This window comes from Topomyia yanbarensis, chromosome 2, assembly GCF_030247195.1.
Source record: "Topomyia yanbarensis strain Yona2022 chromosome 2, ASM3024719v1, whole genome shotgun sequence".
Lineage (NCBI taxonomy): Eukaryota > Metazoa > Arthropoda > Insecta > Diptera > Culicidae > Topomyia > Topomyia yanbarensis.
In genome coordinates this window covers 399,773,850-399,790,890 of record NC_080671.1, presented here as the reverse complement: position 1 = coordinate 399,790,890, position 17,041 = coordinate 399,773,850, and the positions used below count along the sequence as shown (strand labels likewise).

Here is a 17,041-nt window from a genome sequence, read left to right as displayed (position 1 = left end):
TCAGTTTGCTACCTATACATAAAAAAAACAATCGCTATCAGACCGCTGGCACGCAAACACGATTTTTGTTTTAGTTCGCTTTTATCGGTCCGCCAGTGATAGCGGGAAAATTTACGTTTCGCGAGGACACACACTTGCCCTTTGGAGGTGTAGGAGGATATAGCTGTGATATTGTATCACCTTCAAATTACCTGTGATTTTTTCGAGATTTCAAAGAGCCAAAGTTCGCGAGCATTTCTACCTCGGTTCGAAATTCAAAACATGTAAGTGCCTTACGGACATGTGATCTGGACTGTGATTGTTGTTTCATTTTTCGTCTAAAGTGACGTCACCCGATTAGATCTGATTAACGTCAGATGTGAAGATTAAACAAAAAGTTTGTGCGTCACGGTTTATCTAAAAGGTTATGTGTCAAACCGTCTGATAAAAATTGATGATATCTGCATCGAAAATATAAAGCATCTCGTAGTATTTGTTTCTATTCGAATAACAGTTTCTGACGAATTGTTTTTAAATTATATCACGTGTGTTTTATCTGCATGCTGTAAATAGCTTTTATCAGGTACCAATGATGAAATTCTTACACGACTCTATAATGTTCCTGAATAGACATTTTCTTTGAAGAAAAATTTGAAAACGAATTCAAACCACACAAGATGAATTCTGTTAGTATGCCAAGTACTGCGGATAAGTGATACAGTATCATAATCCACCACCTCGTAAGTAAGTGGAAGACAATCTAATTCCACCTATATAATAGCGTTGGAATTTAATCTACGTGAACTGTCTGTCGGGGCCGGGGTGGGTTATGCGATGTCGGCCAAGTGGGGAGCCTTATCGCCATTCTGCATCAAGACCATCGTCCAATTGGTGACCACCGCACGAGTTCTGGTCTGCGCAACTGATAATTGAAAATAGCGTACCGGACTACATAGTTTGTTGGTGGACAAGTGTGTACCTACCCTGATAAAGGTAACAACAACGCTTTTGCGACCGATTGTGGCAGTTCGCAGTGGCGGACCTATTTTGCCATTGAAATTCTATGTGCGGAATTTATTTACCTTTCAAGTAGAAGATTGATTAATCATCGATTGTTAGGTGAAGCGCGACCGATTGTGGGAGTGATATCGGGGAAAGGACCATCACTGCCATTGCTATGTTGTAAAGTTATAATTGTTCGTTCCTACGCATGTCAGGAAGGTTACTGGATTTTTAGATTCGATTGTTTCTCTGTGAGGCGCGTGCGTAGTAGAAATCCTCGCGCAGATATCATTGATTTATGGCGTGATCTTTGCACACCTTACTGTGAGATTTGCCTTGTACCAAGTGTTATGATCCCGATCAAACAATCAATGAAGACGAATCGGGACAGAAATTTAGTACTATCAAGCCAAGAGAATGTTACATCTCAACTGAGGTGTCTCATTGCGTTCATATTATAGATTACGATTTATCAACTAATACCTTGTATCATATACTCGAGCTCTACCAAGTTTCAAAACTTCTCGAGAATTTTAAAAAAAGTTCTCACATAAAACGTGTAAAAAATACATGTATTTCCCATAACAAAAAATCAGTCGGTTTGGTACACCTATTAATATGGTCTAATTTTACTGAAGTGTTTTTTTTTTAGTTCTTGATTTATTTTATGGCCAACGATGGACAAAATGCAACAAATAAAATGATCCATTAGCAAGCTGCTATCAGGCGGTATCAAAGACATCTTGACCTACGCACAGGAATCCAACAGACCAATGATAGTTTCCTCTATTATTTATTAATTGTTTATAATGACAACAACCACCGGCTCCGATAAAGTCACGAATTAGGCCATGTAAAATAAGTAAATTGATATTCAAAATTGTATCATTGGTTGGCTAGATATTACAATTATATCTGAGCTAATTGGTTAATGTTTTCCGTATAGTTTGAATCTACGTATTTAAAGGTGAAGTATATCCTGATGAAAATTCTCAAGTACATATTGTTTCCGGATAAAAAAGATTGCTTTACAACTTCGAAAATTGATTCAAGTTAAATTGGAAAGACAAGGATTACATTATTTCGTTTCGAATTTTTCGTCAATTCCTTATCGCAATGACAAACTCTTCCGTTTGTTCCGAAAACCTTTAAGTTTGGTTTTTTGCTGTTTGGCCGGATACATCAACTGTAACAACTGTGATTCAGATAACTCGTTATTTCCGCATTCGTCATGATATCTGTAAAGATACTTGCTGGAGGTTCTTGAAAACTTGTATCTTACTCGAACACAGATATAGATAAAATCGACCGTCTGGATATCAGGGATACATATTGTTTTAATCTTAGGACGTGCGTGGTTCATATTTATCTACGAGGCTTAATTCTTATAACAGTATTAAATGAAAAATTTGTCACAACACATTGCCGTAGACTTTTCAACTGAGTGACCACTGTCACCATCCTTTACAGCTGTAGTCTATTACTCATTAGATTAAAGATAACAAAAAAGAGTACTAAATGTATGATGTAGAGTTAGGTTTCGACAGTCTTCGCACCGGATTCTTGCTATGGATGAATTTCGCTCTAAATCGTATTCAGAGTTGGCAGCACCCTCTCAGATTTTAATGAAATTTTCTGTACATGAGAACCTTGTCACAAAAATCCACTTTGCATACTTTGTTTTTCCAAAAATGATCTAGACTGTCTTTTGAAAAGGGTCAAACTGTTTTAACCAATTTTTTCAGTGGCTATAGTCTAAAAATGACAAATTCTACAAAAAAATGTTATAGGAGTGATTTCCACAAAATTCGTTCAATTTTTGAATAAAAATATTGAAAAAATTCTTCATCGACTCCTACACTGAAAAAAATCGATTTTCAACATTTTAAGTCGATTTACAAAAAACCCATCTTCGATTTGGATGAAATTTTGTTCCGAGATAGGTAATTATGTTCTCTACCTACCGTCAAGTTGGTCACTTATAAGGAAAATAAGTTATTTGAAAAAAGCTTTTCCTTGTTCAAACCGGATTTTTTTTCAGTGTATTTTTGTCCATAACTAAAACAATAAAAGTCATAATCATATCAGAATCCAATTCCCAACTGTTAGTCGCCTGGATGCATGCAAAAATTTGAATGAGGGCAAAAATAAGCCATTAGACATCGATATATGCGAGATTTTACTAAATACCACCTGGTCGTGTACGAAGAAGTATCTTGTCTGTGTACCCACCCGGGAAGTAGAGATTGATGGTGTAGTCTCCAACAGGGGCCTTAATTGTGAAGTATGGGGTTCGCTCCTTCAAGAACCCCTTGCTTCGGCCAGTGAAAACTCTGGTTCGCAAGCAATTGTGTTTAGGAAAAATCAAAGAGTATATGAAAACAACTTATTTACCATCAGCCTCAAAAAGTTCTCTTTTCTGCCAAACTTCGATCCTTTGGACATGGCTAGTCTACCCGTTCGTCTTTTTGTGCCGCGAGGCATGAACTGCCGTTGTTGCAAACGATTGGGCCTACAGCGACTCATTGTAGAAACAAGGCACGCTGTGGAAAATGCAGAGAGAATCATGACAAGTTTTCCTACTGTGGAGAGACTCTGCATGATCTCTCGACATATCCCGCAGATAAATTATGTGGGGACAAAAAGGAACATTCTTTTAAGGAACGCTCCGATAATGCAAAAGAGCGCTACGCCACCGACAACGACTATATTCTACGTTTTCTTGTACACTAAAGAGCGAGAGTCTGACCATCCCATTGTGGGAACTTCTTCTAATGTGCCTATAAATTTCCGAAAGAGGAAAATCAGTTTTCTCTTCTAAGCTTCCTCGTAAAGGCCTGAGAGTGTCGCTTGAAGGGTGCTGTTAAAAAACCGAAGTAAGTGGTTCCTAGTCTCGGTAATCTTAGAAACTAGCATGAATTTCGACATGGGACATCAAAAACCTCAAGTGTCCCTATATTTCAGTCCCTACATTTTCCCCCAGGTTTTACACAATGCATTTGCACTACGATTAAAGATCAGACGAAACGAGTACTCTACGCGAAAAACCGTGAACAGTCTCCTACTTCGTGGTGGGCAGAGATTGCTTAAAATTATACGCGAAAGGGACTTTTGAACGTCGGATCGCCCGATTTTTTCCCAATATACGTGACGCTACAAATGCAAATGAAAAACTTGATGAAAGCTGAAAAACGCGATTATTGGCACCGGTCCGTCGAGGGATTAACGGACAGATCATCAGAGACATCATGTTTCGTCTGAGGGGCTAGGGTCTACGTTGTGTATTCGATTCATCCTGTGATTGGAATACATGGAACGTTCGTCATATGATGACAGCAATGCATCGCTTTCATGCTAATTATTATGACAGTAGTGGTGAGTGCAATCATAAAAGAGGCGGTGCTGTCAACATTCTCCCCACAAAACTGAGGATTTTATATTTACCTAACAACGACTGTGCCCACATCGTTACAGTTACAGGAGGTTCTCCGTTTGATAGAGCATGGAAAGTACTCTTTGTATTTCCTGGAGAAAACATGGGAGTTTTTAAGTAATTTATCTGAAAAATCATACCAGATTACCTTAGTTTGAGTTCTTTCGCAGTGCTCCATTCCGGGTAATGAGAAGGCGGACACTTGGATTAGAAAGATAAGGAGAAGGTGGACATTTAGGCATTAGAAGGTGATATTTATGAAAGATCGCGTAGCTTCAACGAATTTTTCAAATATTTCTTCTCAGAGGACGCTCGATTGGCAAATTTCGTGGAGCGATGGAAGTTCGGGAATCCCAAAGATATCAACAAACCTTGGTCCAAGAGAAAGGATGAGGGGACTTCATTCGGGTGATATCTCGGGTCCTGTACAATCATTATACGTAGAATGCCAATCTCCGGTGTATTGAGGTCGTGGAGAGCGCTTGTGGTGGCGGTTATCGCGATATTAAACATGTTGTCTGGTCGTGCGCTAAGTGTTCTTGTATCAGATCTCCGTTAAACGAATCCTTTCGGCCTCGTTCCAGTCCAGTCCGAGATGCTATACCAAATTCGTTACTGATACTTTTTGCATGTATCAGGCAACTAGCAGTTGGAAAATTGGATTCTGAGATGATTATGACTTTCATTGGTTTAGTTTTCGATAAAAATGCACTGAAAAAAAAATCAGTTTGGACAAGGAAAACTTTTTTCCTTTGAATGTGCCCAACTTGAATTTTTGACCGTAGGTAGGAAACATAATTACCTATCTTGGAACAAAATTTCATCCAAATCAAAGATGGTTTTTTTTTGTAAATCGACTTTAAACAACTCCTACAACTTTTATTTGTAGAATTTGTCATTTTTAGACTATAGCCATTTGAAAAAGATGGTAAAATTCGCTCTATTTTTTCACAATTACCATAAAGATTTAAGATATTCGACTTTTTGAACGAAGCTGTAATGTCTGTTTTATTACAGGTTCATTTACCACAATTTGAGAAATAGTTTCAATTGAAGCTGTTAACCTAACTCACCAAAGCCCTATGGATAACGAAGTCGTAAGGGTCTTTCCAAGATGAAAAGATCAGAGCGCAATTCCGACAGCACTCGAGTTGAGTGTTTAAAAAATAAAGAAGACCTGCACTTGAGTCCATTTCAATTTATTGATTCCTTTTTGTTTTTTCTTCTCCGTGATCTCTGATCATCTCTCTCATTTGAAAACATGAAATCGAAACAATAATCCCTTATTGACTTATAGACTCAACTAGTTACAACATTTTAGTCGCTCTCTGTGATAGCTTACTGATGTCAGTTTACTGTATCGTCACGTCATTTTCAAACTTACATAGACTTTATTTGGAAATCACCGAAAGCGACTAAAATGCTGCTGCTGTTTGCAACATTCAGTTTATTATGATTGATTGACTAGTATGTGGTTTAGAATCAATTGACATCCGATGGAAAGTAAAGGTAAAATCACAACGGTTAGTCCAATCGCTACTGTATACGTTTCTGTATGTCAACAAAATTAGTAATATACGAGCCTATATAATTCGTGGATTTATGAACACCTCAGGAAAACCACTGTTTTACCACTTTTAGGTTTGATTACTTTTTCGCAGTTTTTCTTGCTTATTGTTCAATTTACCGGACTAACAGTGTTTTAATACTGTTTTTAAAATAAAATTGAGTGTCAATAGAAATAATGACGCGAAAACAAAAACTGTCTTCTCGGCTATATTGTCATCAGCTAATTGAAATGTTTTTGTCTAGCAAGCGTGAGTTAGATGCCTGATTTTTATACTAAGCGTGCTCTAATCTATTACAGAAAATGAATTTGTGCATGATTTTAATCACTTTATTCTGGCCAATAACTAGCATAAAATCTGAGTTTTGTTAGACGCAATCACTAGCGATAAATGCTTGTTTTGGGACAGTTTTGTGCTTATTTTCTATAGAACTTCTATATTTTTATTATACAAATCGTTTATCTGATTCGGTTCAATGCATTAGCTAAACGAAGCCTTGGGTCTTTAATATATTTCCCTAATGTAAACAATTAAAATGATAAAACGTTAATAGTTGTCCAACAGATCTCGTACGAGTAACTATCGATTGCGCGTGGAGACTTGTTTACTAGGCTGGGAAATCAATGACAATGCTGACTGTTAATTTTGAGTTAATGGACGTAGCTTTTGCCGTCAATATTATCTGAACGGCAGCCAAAAATTTGGCAATTGTTTGTTTTTCAGGAAATGGTAGACTATGGATGTGCGAAGATGTAATGTGTATAATGATACTATCGCATTATGTTGTGTACGTGCAGGATCAGCTAGGACGACCAAGATTCCACCATTTAATATAAGGGAAATTACTTCCTAGATGAGTCCTTAATAATGAATCCGATTTTTTCCGAATGTGACAGGAATCTTTTCATGGACTGACATTGACGATTCCTGTCAAGAATATTCAACTTGAATATTTTTATTTCTCGTATTAAAGCGATTTTAGAGAAAATATTACAGGTGCATAATTGACACAATCTCACATTTTATACGATGCCAATAACTCGTATATGATTCTGGGACACTATATACGATTAAAGGGCGAACACGAAATAATTGCGACACCGAAAATGTCATGCCAATTTTCATATAATGTTCAAAATCAAACCAAAATTTTAGGGTAGTTTTATACATATATTTACTTCAAAAATCAAAAGAAAAGTTATTCGATGGAGCCTTGAGTGTAAAATTGAACGCATTTTCGCTTGATGCCCTCCATCAAAGTCTTTACAGTGTCATCCGGTACCAGTTTCTCAGTTTCTCATGTCCTTCTCGTCTTTGACTGTCTTCTTGCTCTTCCGAAGTTCCCGCTTCATCATTGCCTAGTACTGCTCCACCGGGCGCAGCTCCGGACAGTTTGGCAGATTCATGTCCTTTGGAACAAAATGGACAGAATTGGCCTCATATCACTCCGGGACACTTTTAGAATAGTGGCATGATGCCAAATCTGGCCAAAATAGTGGAGCTTCGTCGTGCTGCTGCAAGAACGCAAAAGGCGCTTCTCGTGGCACTTAGGTTTGTAGATCTCGCCATTTACTGTGCCCTTTGTCACGGAAGGCTCACTCCTCAGTCCGCAAGAGCAGATGGCCTGCCAAATGAGATATTTGGAGGCGAACTTCGACATTTTCTTCTTCTTAAATTTGTCGTCCACATAGAACTTGCCGGTGAAAAACTCTAACCCCGGAAATCGGCTTTTATATACGTTTCGTCGTGCATCACACAGCAGCCATATTTTGTCAGCACCTTCTCGTAGAGCTTCCGTGCCCGAGTTTTAGTCGTCGATTGTTGCCGCTCATCGCGGTTTGGGAAGTTCTGTACCTTGTATGTATGTAGTCCAGCTCTCTTCTTTGCATTCTGGACGTAGCTCTGCGACATGCCGATCTTTTTAGCCAAATCACGGCTTGAGACGTTGGGATTTGCTTTAATCATCCGCTTCACCTTTCCCTCCATCTTTTTGGTCTCCGGTCCCGGTTTTCTTCCAGCTCCTTTGCCGTGGTCCAACGTCAACCGCTCCTGGAACCGCTTCAACACTCTGGAGACGGTTGAATGGTGAATGTTCAACATTTTTCCCAACTGCCGGTGCGACAGGTCAGGAAATTCCAGGTGTTTGGAAAGAATTTGTTCTCTCGACTCGCGTTGGTTCACCTCCATTTTCGTTGAATCGAAAAACACGACTTCGAGTTTGACAGCATGTAAAAAATACACATCAATGAGAAAGTATGCAAAATTTGGTTGATTTTTACCCAATGGTAAAAAAGTTATGCCCTGTTGAATGTGTCGCAATAATTTCGTATTCGCCCTTTATATACGATTAACTATATTTTGTCGGTTAAGAAGTTCAACATGGAAGAACTACATCAATCATCTCCAGCTTAGCAAAATACGCCAAAAATGGGTTTAAAAAACACCTGTTTATTATATACTGTGGCCGCTGCCAGCATTGTTTAGAAACACATTTCTATATTTTGTACATCTTAGATTCGAACCTGCGACTAGAGGTGTGCGCCGCACCGCCTATTCAGGTAAAACGCCGGCGTCGCGTCGGCGCGCTTGCTATTTTTACCTAAAATTGTCAGCGCGACGCGCATCTCTACCTGCGAATTCTAAGATGTAGCACAGAGACGACTACATAGACCTAATCATACTTCGTTTGTAAGTTGAGATGCGTTAATTCGATAAATCTTCGACATATATGCTGCACTGGGAATTGAAACATATGAGAGAAGTCGTGAAAGACTTCGAAAAATCCGTGTTTATATTTGTGGTGATATGTTAAATCGTATCTAACTTTTGGAAGTCGTTGTGATGTATATCGAAGTCGTACATAAGGTTGTGTTGTATAATTACTATTCCTACACATAGAAACAACTTTGAGAAGCTATAAATTCGACACAGTTTAAAGTACAATAAGATTAAATCTGAACAAAAATATGATTTTGATGAATTTGAATGTTTGTAGCTAAATAAGAGTAAGTTGTCAGTGCCCTCCGACCATTTGCGATCGAACACGATGCAATTTATACATCAATGCGATTCTGACCAAACTTTCGTTATAAAATCACGGTTCTTCTAATAGAATTCTAATTCAAATTTTAATTTCTATCTGAAATTGATTAACTAAACGATTTTGATTTTTTTTGTAGACAAATTTAGAGTCTTTTTCTACATTGATATACGATTTGTGGTTTGCCGGGAAGTAAGTGGTATCAGATCTTGTAGCCGAACATTGATTTTCTCATCGTCCATATATATGTGGATCAACCACGTGTTACAAGATATTATGAAAAATGACTGGTTTCGCCTGGGCTAATTTCTTGAATGACAAGCAACTGAATGCCTGACAGCAAATATTTCACATCGTTAATGTTCGGTCTCATGCGAAAATACTGGAAGTCGAATGCCTCTGTATTTCGTTGGAGCACCACTTCTTGCTTCTGTGACTCAATCATCCGACAGATCACGCCAGCAATATTTAAAAAAAAAACAGTTTCTTCTGTTCTTCCGACGAGTCACACAATAGGGACGATCCATAAATGACGTAGCATTTTTTGAGTGATTTTTAGCACCCCCCCTCCCCCATCGTAGCATTTCGTCACAAACCTCTAAATACCCCCTGTTAATTACGTAGCTTGACGGTAATTCTCCCCCCCCCCCTTGTTCCCGTCAAATTTAAACAAATTAAAGAACGATGTTAGTTATTCCCCTTTAAAAAAGCTACGTAGTATGACATGACCCCCTACCCCTCTGTCGTCACACATCATTACAAAATGCAAAACTCCTCCCTCCCCCATATAATGCTACGTCATTTATGAATGATCCCATATGAAAGGAACTGTTTTATCACACTCAGCATACTGAGTAGATATGAATGTTATCTTCGGTGGTTCGAAATAGAAAATGTTGCGAGTCACCGAAAAACATGTTGTTTCTTAAATTTATTTATGAAACATTTCGGTAGGGGCTTTAGCCCCCTAGCCCCCCTATAGCTACGTGCCTGTCGAATTGAACGCAATTCACACCAGATACCCGAACAAAGTCTGGGGCCCTATTCTCACAGTCACGTAACCTAGTGACTAGAAGGCAATTTTCTTCTAGTCACCAAGTGACGTGACAGTGAGAATAGGGCCCCTGATATCAAATTGAAAACTAAACTTAATCATTGTGATGTTGCAGATAATGACTATTAAGCTTGTTACAGTTTTACTCGTTGCAACTGTCAAAAGATGAAAATTTAAAGTAGAAAAAATTCGAGCAAATTTTAAAGATCTTTGATGCCATTTTTACAATGACAGATGAGTTTAGACAGCACTTTTGGAACTGAAGTCATGAGTTTAAGCTTTTAAATAAAAAATTAGGCCCTCCTAAAACATTATTATCAAAAATTGGGGCAAACGAAATTAATTAATTTGAAAAAAATACAGTTTTGTTAGAAACGCCCTAAGTTGCTTTATTAAGATAGCAGTGAAATAATTTTTCAGAGACAAAACTATGGCTTCCTTATCACAGTTGCTTAGCATAAGTTGCTCTACAATTTTGCCGAAAACTACACGCTATCTCATCACATAAAAAAAATTTGAGTCACCCTAATAGTAAGAGCCACACTAGCCCAGCCAATTTCAATTTGATGCTGACATCAAAATATTATAGGTCTGTTCCAGTACCAGGAGAAACTGGAAGTACTCCGGAGAAAATCGTTCCTGTACTCTCTTCTTCTCCTTTTTCTTCTTCAGGTAACAAACCGGAGTAAAAAGGAGCAAAGATTTTTTGCTCCTGTTTACTCCGGAGTGACTTCCGTGTACTGGAACAAACCTTATCTCTACTAGTCGTATTGTTGATGTTTTATTGTGCTCGGGCAGCTGGTACTTCCTGGTATTATAAACAATTGGGAGGTCAATTGGACCAAAAACTAGAAATCAAAAGATGGTATTTTTTCTATCGTATCACTAACGGTTCTCATTCTCTTCGTTTCAGAAATTCCCCGAGCGAAAAACTATGTGAACACTACGGTATCAGTAATCTAACCATTCCCAAAGAACGCAAAACCTACATGCCTTAAAGCACCCCGCTGGCAAGATGAACGGCCTATCTACCCTGAACCGATTGCTTGGCAAACGAAACAAAGATGGTAGCTAATACTCAGGCAAACTCAATATCAGTTCAAACTTTCCAAACTCTCTATTTACAGTTTCCAAATCCACCTCGAACCTCAGCCGGTCGACGACCAACCTGGACACCTCTAGTCAGTACAATAAGATCGTTCCGCTGGCCGCCATGACCAATGCCCCGTTCGAGCAAACCTTCCGGATAACGGTTCTACTGCCGCGGGATCAGCTGTACGTGGCCCGAATCGGGGCCAAAACCAGACTCTCCTCCCTAATGGAGATGGTCTGCAACGATAAGCAGCTGGATGCAACGAAGTACCTTTTCCGTCATCCGGCAGATTTTCATCAATCGTTCGACCTGGATCTGACCATCGGTGAGGTGGGATTGAACGAAATTCGGCTAATGTCGCGAAAAGAAGTAGAAAACTTGCAGAATAATGAGTACAGATTGAGCACGGGTGACATATTTAGAATGCACCAGAAAAACCTTCGAGAAACTTCGGTTTCCTCGTCGGATTTAAGTCGGACTTCCAAAGTACCGCTGAAAACGACTAGTCCATACAGTTCAACCAACTCGCTCAACTCAATGGATTCCTCTGGGCTGAGTTCCAGTTCGCGGGGAGGTGTTAATGGCAACGTACATCATGCACCGGTAGCACCAGTTCGGAAGAAGCGAGTAGCGCCCCGGCCGCCTAGTCAGAACTCGATTCCTGAAAAAGCCCCGCTGGAAACAGTCAGAGATGACCACATATTCAAGGAACCGCAGCTACCGCCATACTCAAAGAAAAACTTTCACGTTTCTTCTCCCAATCTGTACAGCAAAGAGTTGAAAACGGCGGATAATTTGAATAATAATATCAACAGCCCCAACGATTACAGTGGTTCCAATGGCAATGGTCATCATACGGAAACCGTCGAAGAAATAAATAATATCATAAACACAAAAACTGCTTACAGTACGCTCAAAAATCGACCAACCTCGATGTACATCATACGGGAACCACCGGAGACGGATCTTCACAAACAAAACGGAGACCTTCAGCGATCGTCGTTGAACGGTACCGGCAATAGCATGGCGGACATGGTGAACCACTCCCGCACCTCGTCCAATTCTTCCGACGTGAAAGACCCACGTGACTTTCAGGAAGGTCCGCAACATCATCCCGAACCCAGGAAGCGGCTCAATTCGAATGGTTCGACACTGGATTGTGCTCTTTCCTGTCAGATCAGATTTGAGCGTTGCTAACGTGGTTCTTCTATTTCTTTCTTTTCTTTTGGTTTTTAGCAAAGAAGACAAAAGCGCCTGCCCCGCCGCCTCGAGGAGTATCTCTGGGACCGAAGCTGACGGAACCAAAAATCGTTCCGACCCCATCGCCGAGGGCACCGGTTAGGGCGGTGGCATCTTCCGATGGTACCCGGGAATGCGATACGATTATTTCCGAGACGGATTCTAATCTTAGTGAGGCCGATGAGTTACAGCGGAACCGAGGTTAGTTAACGAATCTGTCTACTTTTGTTTTCGAACTAAAAAATAATTTTTCGTAGAAACCGTTAACAAGCTCAACGCAGTCAACATTGCCCATCAACAGGCGATCACTAACGTGATCACCTCCCAGCAACAAAACGTATCGAAAGTGATGCTCAACGTGGAACAACCGCTTACCACTACCAAACCTGTACTGTCTACTTTTGCCCCTGAAAAAATAGTTCATAAACCTTCCAACGGAGCCTCGTCAGTATCCATTAAAATCGGGAAAGAACCACCCGCTACCACGAACGGCCACCAACCAGAGCAGTTGGTCAGTTCCATACCATCCACTCCGATCATTTCCAAAGTTCACATCGTTCCCTCCAGTGAACAGGGCGTTTCGGTGGACGAACAGGACGAATCCGTTGATCGACGGGTGTCGAATGGTGACAACAGCTCCGATGAGGATATAAAAATTTACAATATTGAATCCGGTCAAGAGATGCGAATCCCGGAAAAGAAGGAGCTCATACGTTCGCCGAGTCCACCGACCGAAGAGGAGGAACAGTGGACCTACACACTGCCGGCTCCGCCAAAGTTCGCCGATTCTTCCATCAAATCGGGCGAGTACGACGAAAAGCAACGGTATTTTGATCTGCAGTCAACGTATGTGGAGAACACGACGATGGTCACCGATCGGATGACGATCGTTTCCGATGAAACGGAGAAAATACGACCGGTAATTCGCGAGAAGGTTCTAATAGAAGATAGTTTGGTCTCGTTAGAGCTGGAAAAGTGTTCTTCACCGACGGTGACGCTGACGGGAAGCGAAGATGATACCAGTAGCATCAGTGTGAATACCGGGGGTGAATTGCTGATTACATCCGACACCGAGGACGGATATCGAGGGGGAAGTGAGCTACGCGAATCAATGATTCTGTCACTGGAGAAGCGCAAAGAGCAACTGAAGGAAAGTGAATTGAAGGATTTGAAGGAATCTATCGAGGGTGGTGGTGGACGTGTTGTGCAGCACCACTCACCGGAAGAGGAGGAAGAGTCTAATGAGAGTGATATGATGAAATGTGCCAAATTGAACGAAGACACGGTGGTCGATGACTACACGGTGGTGGTTAATCGGGACAACAGCGGCGGGGTTCAGGGTGCTGAGCAGCCGGTCAAGTCGGCTTCTAATGAGGAGAAGATTAGGAAAACCGAAGTTATCAGTGAATTGAGTCAGGTTTTGAAAGACGAAAATAGCCTGAAGGAGGTGCTGAGTGGAAAGAAGGTGGACGAGGAGGAAATTCCCGGGGCGAATAGGAATAAATTGAGCAATTTCAAAATTGCTACCTACAATGTGGCGGAAGTTAAAGAAAATGGCATTGCTGCGCATCCTGTGCTGATGGACAAAAGCAAGGAGGAAAAGGTAAGTAATATAACCCGGATACCGGGATAAAATAGCAATTAACCATTGAATACGCTATTCATTTCAGGAAACGCCCAATCCCGTACCGTTCAAATCCGACGACAGCGAGGAGGAGCACGTAGTCGTACGGCGCAAAATTTCCGCCGACTCGTTACACCGCAGCAAACTGAGCAGCGATGAGGACGATCCCGCCATTCGTGGGACAAACGGAACTGGTTTCAACAACAGCAACAAAAAAGATCCCGGTCCGGTCAAGCGGCGCAGCCTAACCGTCCTGAACAATTCGCCCAGAAACATCAACCGGTCGGATTCGTTCCACTCGACCCGCTCGGACTACATTCAATCGCTGCACAGTGCCAACGGGTTGCAGCTTACACCGCGCAGCACATCGTACATTTCGCTGATTGGAGCACAAAAGTTCGAGAATCGTTTCGCGGCAACAAACCGTCGGAAGTCGACGAGCGAGATGAGCATCTGCGATTCGCCGTCGCTGCAAAGTTTGGAGGTGATCAAAAATATTTTGAACACTTCGAGGAGTAATTTGGCAGCCGTGGAGAAGCAATCGGAGCTGCAAGAGGCACAGGAGATTGTGCCGATGGCGGCCATCAAGCGGAACAGTTTCACCGACATCTCCACACTAGTGCAGTACAAAAGCGAAACTGCACGAGCAAACTCAACCCGCAGGGAAAGTTTGGTGGAGAAACGAATTGATGAACTGCAGGATAAGCATCTGGTTGAATACGAGGAAGAGTTGAAACCGGTCGGAAACCCGGAGCCACCGAAGGTGTCCAAGATGGATGAAGTAAAGAATACGAAAGTTTCAGAAAGAGAAAATGTGGTTAGTGATCGAGTAGTTGATGTTTCCAATGAGTCGAAAAGTGACGATGAGAAATTACAAAACAAACAACTCTCGGCATCAATTGCAAAACAGCCACAGACAACGGTTGTGAATATTACCACTACAAGCACGACAGTTGCTAGTACAGGTGTTAGCGTGACCGTGAACGCACCCAGTAACGAAAATAACACGTCTAAGGGATGGAAATATCAAGGTCCACCAACATTCAACTTTACCACGTGGAGCGAACGTCCGAAAATCGACGTTTCCATCAAATCTGACCGGGACTATCGGTTCGGAGGAAGTTCAACTCTTCCAAGGGGCTATAAAAATGTAAATAATACCACCAAAATTAGCCTAAATGCTACACCCGAGCTATCCGTGGAAAAGGAAAACGGGATCGACCGTTCAGATTCTCATGAACAAGTGCCATTAAATACCGCCGATGCTCAAAGCAACACTCAGTCGCAGGAAACTAACCGGACCGAACCGGCATCGCCTCCCAGCTCCGATCGACTCCCGATTGTACGAGCCGTCGAGTACAAGAAAAACGTTGTACCCCCTCCGATCGCTCAAAAACCCATTGACAAGCCTTATTTTTACGAGACTTTCTCGAGAACACAAGCCGTTCCGAGTGGCACAGCAACAATCAACCGATTAACACTCGGCCACAACAAAATGCAACCGGTAGTGCGCGGTTTCAAATCAATGGATGAGAAAGAACGATCACAACGACCGGTATCAATGATCGAATCAACGAACATCTCCACAGCCTTTTTAAAATCCGCTCCAGCACGAGTTGAGAAATTACCACAGCCGACAACCACCACACTACCTTTTGGGCAAAACACGCTTCGTCGGACGGGCCTCAAGGATAGAATTCTAGCTCAAGCAGCTTCCGAACCTTCAAAGCCCAACTTAAATGAAAACTCGATCAAAGAACCCACGGTAACTGCGGTGAAAACTACTCCGCTAGCAGTTGTACCACCGCCTCCACCGGTAGCTCCAAAAGTAAGCACCCCTGTTGTGCGGGGTGCCATCGTTAAGAAACAACTGGTGCCGCAGGAGGTGGACTCGCGATCCGCCTTGTTGGATGCAATTCGGAGCTTCAGCAAAGACAAGCTGCGCAGTAATGATTCCACGACCAACCAGTCGCCGCAGTAAGCTTAGACTAACCCTTTTCTTTCGCATACTGCTTACTGTTCGTTACAGTCCAATATTTTTCTAGCTTCGCTCATGGACAGCTGTGCTCCCGGAGGTGAAGCTAGAGTGTTGTAGTTAGTCGTTATTAATTTATTACTTTGTTATTTTCCTCTACTGTCCCTTACTATCCTGTTGTATCCGCAATCTGTTGCGCAAATGTTCCATTTTAAACGATACGTTTCCATTGTCTAATAAAGCTTGATGTTTTAAAAGCAGATCGGTTCGAGAACCGAGCACTCTTCGTGCAAGTTACACCATACACACATGTTATTAATACGGGACCAAAGGTAAAAGGTGTTTTTATAAGCCATTTTTAACGGAACTAAGTCGACTGCCTGAAGTGTCCTTCAGTAAACGTCCGGGCTTGGGCTTCGGATGCACAACTAAAAGCAAACATTGGAAAAAAATAATTTCAATCAGTAGTGGTGTTGTGGTACTGCTAACAGTAAAGCGTACCTATCTGTTTAACAGATTTAAGACTAATTATATTGATAATATTAGAAATACACACAAGAACACAGATACTGTTATAATGAAGATACTAACTAACACACACATACAATTCAAACAACACTCGGGTATTAATCGTTAATTTGTTACATTCCTTTGCTGATTTTACCCCCCTTTCCCAACCGGTGGGTGCCATTTAAGTGCACCGCTCAACAGAACCGAAAATTGTGTTAGCACACGAAATGGAATGCAAAAAAATCATCAGTCATTAATTAATAGGTGTACTATTGATATCTAGTTTTAATACGGTCATAATATGTGAGAAATAATAAACTCTAGTTACAGCAGTGGATATCGATTAACACCAAACTGGATATCCAGAGTGTACATTTTTTATTTGGAAATATTTGATAAATAAACTGATATTATACTAATAGAGTAAACGTGTAGTTCAATCGATAGAAATCGAATAGAGAATAAGTCATCTCGTTGAACAATACCGTTTCAGTCAGAAGTTTATATAGGACTGGTAAGTTCTT

The 17,041-nt window shown here is 41.1% G+C and overlaps 1 protein-coding gene across 3 annotated transcripts in view; it reads left to right on the top strand.

Annotated features, from left to right (window-relative positions):
- Positions 1-16,311, top strand: part of LOC131684914 (uncharacterized) — a 334,000-nt gene extending 317,689 nt beyond the window's left edge. Inside the window, exons 1-6 of one of the 3 annotated variants that reach the window (XM_058968164.1) lie at positions 84-263; positions 10,990-11,143; positions 11,204-12,313; positions 12,406-12,609; positions 12,666-14,011; positions 14,079-16,311. In XM_058968164.1, coding sequence (XP_058824147.1) covers positions 11,092-11,143; positions 11,204-12,313; positions 12,406-12,609; positions 12,666-14,011; positions 14,079-16,013 — 4,647 coding nt within the window. In that variant the 5' untranslated portion in view covers positions 84-263; positions 10,990-11,091 and the 3' untranslated portion in view covers positions 16,014-16,311. Of the gene's footprint in view, positions 1-83; positions 264-10,989; positions 11,144-11,203; positions 12,314-12,405; positions 12,610-12,665; positions 14,012-14,078 lie in introns of those variants that run through there. The other 2 variants (XM_058968165.1, XM_058968163.1) reach the window with 2 other exon arrangements.
- Positions 16,312-17,041: the final 730 nt, after the last annotated feature.